Source organism: Pundamilia nyererei, unplaced genomic scaffold (assembly GCF_000239375.1).
Source record: "Pundamilia nyererei isolate P.nyererei 1_Seehausen unplaced genomic scaffold, PunNye1.0 scaffold00028, whole genome shotgun sequence".
NCBI classification, from domain to species: Eukaryota; Metazoa; Chordata; class Actinopteri; order Cichliformes; family Cichlidae; genus Pundamilia; species Pundamilia nyererei.
Window position 1 is genome coordinate 2,826,944 of NW_005187429.1, and position 11,341 is coordinate 2,838,284.

General features: G+C 43.6%; 2 protein-coding genes across 3 annotated transcripts in view; both read right to left on the minus strand.

Moving 5' to 3' along the window:
• The window catches only part of znf704 (zinc finger protein 704), a 51,467-nt gene extending 48,293 nt beyond the window's left edge, over nucleotides 1-3,174 (minus strand). The window contains exon 1 of the mRNA XM_005728456.2: nucleotides 2,100-3,174. Coding sequence (XP_005728513.1) covers nucleotides 2,100-2,360 — 261 coding nt within the window. The 5' untranslated portion in view covers nucleotides 2,361-3,174. The remainder of the gene's footprint in view (nucleotides 1-2,099) is intronic.
• Nucleotides 3,175-5,792: 2,618 nt separating this feature from the next.
• Nucleotides 5,793-11,341, minus strand: part of pag1 (phosphoprotein membrane anchor with glycosphingolipid microdomains 1) — a 58,124-nt gene continuing 52,575 nt past the window's right edge. For both annotated transcript variants that reach the window (XM_005728549.2, XM_013909654.1), the window contains exons 9-10: nucleotides 8,223-8,282; nucleotides 5,793-7,850 (exon numbers count right to left, since the gene is read on the minus strand). In XM_005728549.2, coding sequence (XP_005728606.1) covers nucleotides 7,515-7,850; nucleotides 8,223-8,282 — 396 coding nt within the window. In that variant the 3' untranslated portion in view covers nucleotides 5,793-7,514. The remainder of the gene's footprint in view (nucleotides 7,851-8,222; nucleotides 8,283-11,341) is intronic.

Sequence of the window (11,341 nt, forward strand, 5' to 3'; positions counted from 1 at the left end):
ACTCATAACCTTCCTTCACCCTCAAAGGATTACTCATCCATTTCCACATGGGCGCCAGCATCCAGACTGACTGTAGTTCCTGCTGATGTTGCTCAGCGAACCAATAAGCACAGCCAGCGACGGGCCCGCCTGAGATCACCGCCTTAGAACAAAGAGTCACAGCCTCTGTCAACAAGCTTGCTTCATTGACTCCCGCATCGGTGTGCAACAAACACAAACAACGACAGCTCCGGCCCAACAAGAAGTAAGTGAGATCTCTTTGTTAGCAGCTGGAGAAATCACCGTAACTTAGTTCTCACACAACATACATTTGCACAAAACAGCAAGTCAACAAGTGGCATCGTGCCCCCCCCACTCCCGCCCCATGCAAAGCAGGGACCATTCGTTCGCCATTCTGGGCACAGAGCCAAGCATCCAGATTCTTTGGAGCACGCCACCCGTTGCCAACCTGGGGGCGCCCACTTTGTCGGCCGTACAGCTGCTGCTGTTCAAACGGGGTGGCATGCTCTCACAAACAGCTCCTGTTCCAGGATTTAAAGCAGTCACATCTCACTCGTTAAAGATCCAAAACACACAACAGATGAAAATCACATTTATATTAGCGCCCTAATGCACCCAAAAAGCAACACAGATGCACATGTGAATGCATACACACACAGACACACACGCACATACAGAGCATACCCCTCCTCCTCATTTTATGGCTTGTTTTCGACATCAGCGGGAATTGAGTCGTGCTGAAAGAGAATTGACCATTGTGCTGACAGGAATACGCTCTCACCCTCAGCTGCACTTCTCCAGCCAGCGCTGGGGACTGTAACAGAATTGTGCAACAGCTTTTGTGTTGATCACTGCATGCACAACTGCAAAACGGGAGACCTAAGTTCACACTGCATTTCCCATCACTCACAGAACTAACAAGTCCCCCCGAAGAGCGGCTTTATCTTTGGGAAGATCTGGCATCTGTTTGTAACGATTTAAATAACAGTTTACGAGATTTATGTGCATTTTCAGGCAAAAGAGTACAATTTACTGCTGCAGGAACTGTGACAGATCCACAAACTGTGGCTCAACATTTCAGCTTTGGTCATAGAAATAAGACTGAAGATTACAGCCTGCAAGTTTCTGCATCAACAACATGAAAACACACACACAAGAAATGCAATCAAAATCACAGCATCAAAAAAAGTTGTTATTCAGCCACAAGCATTCCTCAGTCACTCCCTCGCTATAAAAAGGATGAACACAATACCCCACACACACACACTTCCCCTATGTTAGAAACAGTGTGCTCATCCAAGAGCTGAATTGGCCTTTTCTTCCTCGCACAATCTTTATTTGGGGCCACGTGACAGAAAAGCATTCAAGTTGGATTGCAAGGCAATCAGATCATCGCTTGTTAGGCCTACATCAGGACTGCAGATTTGGACACCGTCACAACTTACTATCTTGACTCTAATGCAACAAGAAGTGCGCGTGATCTCTTTTATAATAGCTCTTAAAACAATAACACCCTTGAGCAGAATGAGTGCACACAGAGACGATCGATTTTAAACTGTGTAACATGCATTAATATATGAATGAGAGAAAAATAAACAACAACAAAAAAACCTAAATGTAATTAAGTCTTTAACCAAATGTGCAATTAAATGCCGGTTGCGCAGAATTATCTGTAAGAAATGTCACATTCACATACATATATGTATAAAATATAAAGCGGCGAGCATGCAAAAACCTCGGGCCGGTTATTTACATCAATCTAAAACGCTGCAGTCAGAGCGTGTTTGTTTGCCTCATCTTACCCACCCACTAGCCCACATAAACATTGCGCAGGCCCCATCAAGCCCTTTGTCCTATATATCTGATGTCGCCAAATGTCATGACAGTCCGTTATATGCTTCAATATGCAAACGACTCATTATAGCAATAACAGCATAATGCATTTTTTTAAATCCCAGCCGGTTAAATCTCTCGTCCGCGGCGGCGGGAACGGCGGCGGTGACACCGTTAAATCCGCTCCGTGCAGGAAGCGGTTAAACGCTGCAAAACACCGCACAACAACAACAGTGAAGCGTCGCCTGCCGGTCGGACCCACGTACCTTCAGGCTGGACTTGAGTGGTCCTTTGGCTGCGGTGTGGTTGAAGCCCGAGGCTATCTCCTCCTCGGAGAACTCCTTGAGGCTCCCGTCTTGCATGAGCACGGTGTAGACGCTTCGCCGGGCTCCCGCAGCCGACAAGTCTCTGTTTTCCTGCTTGACAGCCTGGACCACTCCTGTCACCGGGGCACCGTCCCCCGTCGGACTCGGCGCATAAACGCGGCTGCCGAGGACCGAGCGCTTCACCAGGCGCCTCGTGTGCATCTCTAAAAACTGTTTCACTGTATTCAAAGCCGGCGAGCCGGTAAAATTAAATCATTAAGCGTCGAATTATAGCCGGTAAACAGCGTCGTGAAAAACACAAAACTGCAGCGGGTAGACTACGCGCTCCAACAGCCCTGACAAAATGTTAGAAAGGGGCAACATACTCGGAGGAGGGGGAAACTCCAAACAGCGTCCGGAATGCACCGCGCACAAGCACCCCGTAAAAAAAGAAACAAGAAACCGACCAGCTCTGAATTAGTAGCCGACGACTACGATTCATTCGCCGCTAAACAACCTCTACATCCAACCGGCTACCAATCTTCCTCCGTTCGACCTGTTTGTTTTCCTCTCTGCTCCCTGCGAGCTGAAGGGGCGGCGGGAAAACGCGGACTAATCGCCGTAGTCGTGAGCCGAGGCGACACTTATACACGATTATGTAAAAATGGTGGCTAATACAGGGCAAACAGCTTGAGCATAGAGGTACGGGAGCCAGCACGTCGAATTTTTCCGCCCCACACGGCTCTGTACCCCGACACCTCGCCGTATGTGTTACAAAAGATTGAAATTTGACCGTTAACCGGCTCCGGTTCCAACTACTGCCGCATCCAGTCCGCCGTCACCTCAGACCGAGCGGGGACTCTACCGGCGGAATGCTGCCTGTAAACATGTGCGGTCCGGCGGCCACGGCGGTCTCTAATTGGTCGGCGCTGCACACGCCTCCACAAGCCCCCACCGCTCCCCTTCTCCTCCGAAAGAAGGTAAAGCAACCGGGGAGGATGCTCCATTGAAAACAATGACGCAAGGAGAGATTGGAAGCGAGAAGGGAGGGGGTTATGGCAGAGGGAAGAAAGGAAAAAGGCGGGAATTTAGGCTGTGGAAGAGAGAAGATTTGGACCAGGCAGCAAAGCTTCATGCTTTAACCTACTTGTACAGCCTACTTTTCAGGTGCCGTGGGACCTCTGAATTACTATGATCTGGTTAAAAATAAATAAATAAAATGAGCTGAACTGGTCTGCGTTTTTGCTTATAAAAACAACAGGTTATTTCCCTTTTTTTAACATGCCAGTTTTGTTCTGGTAAAACTGGTTGTCGAACATAAGGTCCGGGGACCATAATCGCCCTGGCAAAGACTTTAACCGGTCCCACAGTTTTATAACAAATAAAGGAGGGTATAACTTTGGACTCTTAAATATATTTTCACAACTTTTACTGCTGTTTTGTTTTTTATAGATGGATAGATAGATACAATTGCATTGTTTTTATCATTTTTCATCTTTATACCAGCACAGTGGATTTTACACCAAGTGCAAACTTTCACTTTGAATTCAAGGGGTTGCATTCATACAGTCATTTTCATACAGATGCTCAAAAGTAATTGGAGAGTTAACCAAAGGACGATGATGTGGCTACTGATAGAAGTAGCAGGATAAACAGCAGGATGTGAAGTGTACAGGGCTACACTCTCCGGATAATGTCTCAAAGCATGCTGCAAAAGCAACCCAAAAGTTTCTCAAATCAAAGAAATTGGATATTTTTCAATTGCCAGGTCAGTCACCTAATCCCAGCCCAATAGAGCATGCTTTTCAATCCCTGAAGAAAAAACTGAAACCAGAGAGAACCCCACAAACAAGCAAAGAGGCAATACAAATAAAAAAATGTGCTGCTGTATACTAATGGACCTAATTGTACAGAACATCGTAGAGCAGGGATGTCAAACTCATTTTACATACTGGATCATATAAAGCCCATTGTCATCTTAATTGGGCCTGACCAGTGAAATTTGCTTTTTAGTCAGTGCAAAGAAGTTGATTAAAATGATTAAAATATAGTTAAAAGACCAAAATTTATGCTGTTCTTCACATTTTCCAAAGATGTCCAATAGGCCAGATTGGAGGCTTTGTTGGTCAATTCTGACCCCTGGGCCTTATTTTTGACAACCCTGCAATTGAGCCTGAAAAGGAGGGAAAGGAGTAGAAGAAGCAGAAAGACACAAAGAACCGAAAGGGGAGCAGAGGAGGACAGGAGGGAGACAACAACAGGTGTGAGGACCCTTCGATTAAACAGCATTATCCTTATAGGAAGAAGGAAAAAAAATACTTTACATACTTAGGGATGAATTTATATCATCATAAATACATTTTAATTTTCCAAGGATAGACAGCGCCCTCCATAACGTTTTAGAACTGTAAGAAAAAAGTCAGCAGGGTCTTATTAAACACTTGTGCCCAGGGGTCTCTAACTTGATGACCGGGGTAGTCCCCTTCCTTCAAATAATCTTAAAGCCGCCTCAGAGGGCTGTTAACTCTCATATAGCTGGCATCACGTACTAAATGAGACATTTAAAAGTGTGATTTCACAAGCTATCGCTCTCTGAGAACCAAAAAAGTCCCGGGATAAATCTCTCTCTTTTGAAAAGAAAGTTCAATTTGATAAATCAAGTGTGCCAGCACGCTGATTCATCGTAATTATCACCCAGCGTGGCAGAGAAAATACACCAAAGAATGTTATCACAGAAACAAATGACCTAATTAATGTCAAACGTTAATGTTTTTGGAAACTCTTACCCAGCGTACAATCCTTCTACAAGACATCGCCCCAGAGAATTAAAAGACAAAATGGCACCATTTATTATACTTATATATTTAATAGAACAATTCATGTCATAAAATATTTACATGCACAGAATGGAAATTGGACAGAGTGGAGTGACAGATGTGGCTATAACCGCCAAACCAGGCTTTGCCCTTTAATCAAAGGCGGGTGTCACCATAGAGTTGTCTGATGGTCGTGAGCGGGAGGAGGGGGAGGAGAAGGGAGGGGGCGGGGGGCAAATCATCTCATTTAGTGAGGGTGCTTCTCCACTGCCCCCCCAATCCCTATAAGGAAATATGTGTTTATCTGACCAACAGCTTGAGAGAATAATCTTTTGGTGCAAGTAAGCATCTTTTAGCGGTGTGTTTAAGTTTTGTCCTGATTAGATTTGGCACCAACACCCCCCCAACTTTGGCAGATCTTCCGTCCTAGTGAAAAAGAAAACAACAAAACTGATAATTAAAGATGTTTTTCTCATAAAATACTGGGAGGTGGGTGTGTGGGGGGGGGAGTGGCATTTAAAATCCTCTTTCACAGTAGCAACACTGGGAGATACAACAGCATTTCAAATGTATATAATTTATTAATCCGATAGCAGTCAGAGCAGGCCGTATGAAACCACGGGCGAGCTCCAGCATGTCTAATGAAACACAAACCCGATGCTGGGGATACTGTAACGCTGTAATATTCTGATGTGGGTGGAAACAGATGACACCAATTTTTCTGCTAAGAGGTTACATACTGTAGCAATGATAAAAATAATAACGACGACAAAAAAAAAGATATTTACAGCACAAAGCAGAGGCAGTATTCATTTAAAAATAAACAGTAACGAGGCAATTTCTTTTTTGTGTTTAATAAAAGTACCACAGGTTTCTTAATATGCATGTACCAAAGGGAGCTGTACCATATGTCTGGCATTTCAATGGATATTCTCAGATATGAAATGCCATCAACTTTGAGTTAAAATAACATGAAAACATGGTTGAAGTTGTTTTTTTTTCTTAAAACAAGTCATACAATCAGTGCTTTTAATCTTATTTTAAAACTATATGACTCTGGACATTGTACAAATAAGTAAAAGCTCACATTAAATTTTCCAGCGAGTAACAGTTGATTAAAATACTCCTCTAACTACAAGCCTCGATTGGCACTGTCGTCAGTTCAAGCTACACAGAGACAGGCATGGTTTCCTGTATTTAAAAGAAAAAAAGAAGCGCTAGATGTTGAAAAGTGTGCAGCGATGTTAACTGCTTTCGATAATCTGTACTTGTGCTTTAATGCCGACAGAAGACTGTACCAAGAATAGACTCGAGGAAATATACGAAGTACAATAATACAAGCTCGTCGCGTCATTTCATCACAATACGTCATCTGAACTTGTTTGACCAAAGTGTGCAAAATGACAATATACACTGACACATTCATTTTTCTTTCTTTCTTTCTTTCATTTGTTTGTTGTTTTTTTAAAAACAATGAACTCTTTAAATGCTCTGGGGGGGAACACGTACCTAACTGCCACAATCCTCGCAACTCATTTTCATTTAGTATCTCAGTAAAAACGCTAGAAATTTAATTTTTTTTATAAATGCCTATTCGCTTTTTTCTCTCACAGACATACTTTAACATTTCACAATTACACAACAATAATCGTCTTCAAATAAATATGAAATTCACAAAAAAAACCCTTTGACATCGACTGTAGCTCTTCTAAAAGAACAACAACAAAAAAAAGCTTTAAAAACGTGTTGCGACACTTCCCTTCTTCCTTCACTCCTCGTTTTCCGTTTTTTTGGCTCGCCACAGATGACTAGCGTCAACCTGCGACACGCTAAGCCCGCACACATGCGCCGTGTAGTCTGAGCAATGACACGTGTGCGCGGCAGGGAATTCATCAGCTGTGTTAAATGGTGAAAATCTACTGAATGCAACCTCTGTCTCTGCTAACCGTTTGGCAGCAAAACTGAGAGGGGTGGGAGAAACCTCATTTCTTGTGGAGAATGCACAGTGGAGGTGTTGCCGACCTGACAGGAAAAAAGCCTAAAAATACACCACCTGACACCTCAATAAAACATGACACTGAGTCACTCGGAAGAAACTAGAAAGACTAGCAGCTGCAGAGAGAGCACACAAATAATATAACCTTCACGTGTGTAAGTGCATGAATTTCACCATCACTTTATGGCACTGAATTACTTTTTTCTTTTTCTTAGATAGTGTCGTTAGCTAACTATTAAAATGCTGCATGAATGCTGCGATTGGATATTTATTTGATAGTTTAACCATTGAATATTTTTCTTCCACAATCAAGTGTTGTTAAGGCCCACCAGTACCGATGACATTCACCATGACTGATGAACTAAAGGAGTCAAGTTTGGATGTGATAAACCGTACCCAGGCTATAAGGAGGATGCTCGTGCACGGCTGGGTGGATGCTGCGGCGAGCTGTTTTCTGTTCACAAGTCATGCGCCCAAAGCATCCTTGATAGCAAGCTTAAAGCACTGCAGCGAAGTCTGTTAGATGCATCCAGGCGATACGAGGAGGGGAGCGGGGACGATGACTTAAAGGCGGGACATTTCTGGGCCCAGACCCAGCTCTCCGACGCTTTCATAGTCGGGCTCCGCCTTGCCCACGTCTGACCCCTCGGCTCGGTGCTCGTCCTCTGAGCTATTAGTCTTTGGGATGCGGATGGTTTCGTAGCCTGGGTCTGTGCTGTCGGCGGGGCCGGGCTCATCGGGTTGGCTGTAGATATCTCGAACGGTGGCGTAGAGGTCACCGGAGGAGGAGGCCGGGACCAGACCTTTAATCTCCGCTATGCTGCTGTAGTCGTGCTCTTTGTCCTCCTCGTTAACAGCGTCGTCACAGTTTGTTTTGTTGACTGTGGAGTACACCGCTGACTGAAAGGCACAGAGAGAGAGAAAGACAAAAATGACACAAACCGTTAACCACAATCGTGTTGTTTTTCTTCTTCTTCTTCTTTAGTTGGGTTATTACTCATCTAATATCGCCAAAAAAGCTGCACGTCAAAAACGGCACAACAGTGGAGATAATAAGATTGTTAAAACACTGACGCATTCATACTCAAGGACCCCTGCTACGTCCCCCCCCTCCCCAAGCACATTGTGTGATGTTATCTGACTATTTTTCCACTGTGTTCTATTTTTTTTTTCTCGGGTGCTCGGAGCATTTGCATTCGCACAGCAGAGGAGCTGCTGTCTCGGGACCGGAGACGTCAGTTTTGGGAATAAGGGAGTTTAACACACACTTACCTCATTGTCTGACAGAACGTGGTTGTCGAACTTCGGTGCAGGAGACGGAGGGGAGTGTAACTGGAGGAGAAAAGAACAAAAAAAACAAAAAGAACATTTAGATATGGGAGTCGGTGTATAAAAGGAAAAGAGTGAGGTTTTAAGAGCTTCCACGGTTGCTTAAATCACCCAACAGCGTCCGTTAAAAGAATCTGAAGGTATGTTACACATTTTCATTTTCAGGAATTTAGATGTAAAAAAAACCTCTTTTTAATATATATCAAAGCAAGGCAAACCCAATACAGCAAACAGAGCTGATCCAAACGCCTTTGAAGGAATCAAATGAAGACATAGTGGACTTCATATCGAGCTTTAATATTAAAACATGCTGGCAAACTATCGACAAGTTCTCAGAAACAGTACCCAGCAGAAAAGCACCGTGAGTATGAAAGAACGCCTGGTAGCTGATCGATAGTGAAATTCTAAAGTGTTCCCAGCAGTGGGAGGAAAACACGCTTTGCATTTTCGCTTTAAACAGCCGAGCACGCAAAGCTACAGCTCGCAACAGGCACTCGTTCATTAAAAAAATTAATAAATAATGGAGTGAAAGTCGCTAGGCAGCGACGGAGAATGCGATGCTTTTGTGCAGTCTCTGTCCACTCCGTCTTATGATCAATGAGAGGGCCATTAATCAAAAAAGCACATCTGACAGCAGCACAAAACACCTCAGGAGCCTAATAAGAATCTCAATAACCCCGCCAGCACTGACTAAAGAGTTTATGTCTAGTGGAAAATAAGGGAAAATATTGTTAGGTTTTTTTAAATTCAGATGTAGTCCTTGGACAATCCAAGGTTAACGGTAATACACTTAAAAAAGAAAAAAGCGGAAATGTGCTCCCTGCTGAGGCACAGCACTCGGTGCCTCACGCGAGCTACAACGTTAGGTACTGAATGAAAACCTGTGCTCGGAGCCCATCCATCAAACTGTCCACCGCAGCTGTACAGCCGAGTATCTTCATGCAGACACATGTTTCTCCAGCGTTTTCTCCAAGCACTTAAATCAATATGATGACTTTATGGTTAATGCATGTTTGGAGACATGATTACTTTTATAGATCCAACATACACTCGTGATGCAGCTGACGCCTTTTACGTTTCACTTTAATTAGCCAACCAATTAGGCAGAATGCCCCCAGAGGAGTGTTTGCACGAAACAAGGACGTAGGTGACATGACCCAGACACCGCACCTCCAAGTTTGTTAATCTAATGTGAAGCTCGCCTCAAGTATTACTGCAAATTAAAGTGGAATTTTTCATTTAGTCGGACGCGCATCAAGCATCTAAACTGCAGATGGGTGTTAAAATTTGAGTCGTAAAAACTCGATTGTGTCCGCGTGAAACATTTCTTTTATTAAACGAAGAACCGCGACAGGACGGGTGCTTGTTTTGTGTCGATACACACCAGGACATTACGTCTGACAGATTAATATTTTGCTGTGCTGCAGTAAGGTGGTATGCTTATGTCTGTGGGTATAAGGGAGGATTATGGGAGCTTGTTTATGTGCACGTAGGTGACACAGTGATATACGGGGCAACAGGTTTGACTGTAAGCTGATTATAGCTGTCTCAGAGGATGGGCGAGTCAGGTGTCAGTGTGTCCGTCACAGTGACGCGCATGTTAAGACACATATATATTATATGAGCATGAATAGACCAGTTCAGGGTGTTGGAGTTGCATGTAGTTGGTCAAGTACATACGGTTAGGTTTTGCCTCTGTGAACAGTTGAGATATAATTTGAAGGAAGACCTTCAGCTTCAATTTAAGGGGTTCAGCAAAAGAAATGCATTAAATACAGGCCTTTTTATTTCTGCAGCCACCTGTAGTTGCAACTTGTTTGTGGGTCTTTCTGCCTTCAGTAACTTAGAAGCTGCTTTAGTGGGCAGGAAATCAGGTGACTGACTTCAAGAGTATCACATTTCTTTGAGAAACTTTTGGGTTGCTTTTTCACTTCACTTCGAATCATTATCCATTTTTGCAGTGATGCATGTTCCAATCAGTTTAGCAGCATTTGTCTGAATCTGATAAGGGAGTATAGCCCTGTACACTTCACAATTCATCCTGCTGCTTCTATCAGCGTTCACATCATCAATAAACACCAGTGTCCCAGTTTTACAGGCAGCCATACATGCTCATACCATAACATTGTCTGCAGCATGTTTGTTCATCTCTATTTGGTCCTAAGAATTTTTTAGTGCGGGCAAAGTCTAAGCTGGACTTCATGTTCTTGAGTGTAACCAGTGGTTTGCACCTCTTTTAAGCTCTCTCTGTTTCTCCATACCTTGTAGACCAGGGGTGTCAAACACGATGCCCGGGGATTAGAATCAGATTCCATTCCAGCCTACTGGATGTAAAGAAGGGAATAAATTTGGACGTTTAACTGCATTTTCAAAGTTTACAGCTTTATCTCGACTGATAAAGAGAACCCCCATGGCCATTCATGCTTACACCAAAGTAATTAGACCTCATTTTGACAGTTCCATTGAACAGCTATGCTAACACTTTGAGAAGAACCTTCACACAACACTGAAAATGCTTCAGTTGAGCCTTTGAAAATGGGGTACTATGTACAAAAATGGCTAAAATTCCTAAAAAGTTAATGCAATAATTTTGTGAGACCACTTCAATTAAAGCTGAAAGTCTGCACTTCAATCACATCTTGACTGTTTGATGTTCACCACCAACTGCGATGGCGTACAGCCGCAAACTTGTAAACTACATTAAGACTAATATATATTCTCTCCCATACCACAAAATCCATCAATAGTGATTCTCTTTAGCAACAGCTCAGCAGTGCTGACACGCCACATATCACAGTTCACCTGGACCGTGCCCCCCAATGTATACCCCGGCAGCCCAGAGGCTGGGTCAAATTCATTTCCTGCACCTTGCATGAAAAGCCTGCAGGCGACACACAAGCAAATGATTGCAAACAAGTGTTAGTGCTGTTTATGGCAGTTCAATCACTGTTCAGTGCACACAATCACAGAAGCCGCGAAGAAAAGGTCACAAAGGCTGCGGACGTGTGTTTCAGTGTAGCTGCAGCAAATATTACAATAATAATAAGCAGGTGTGTGTGTGT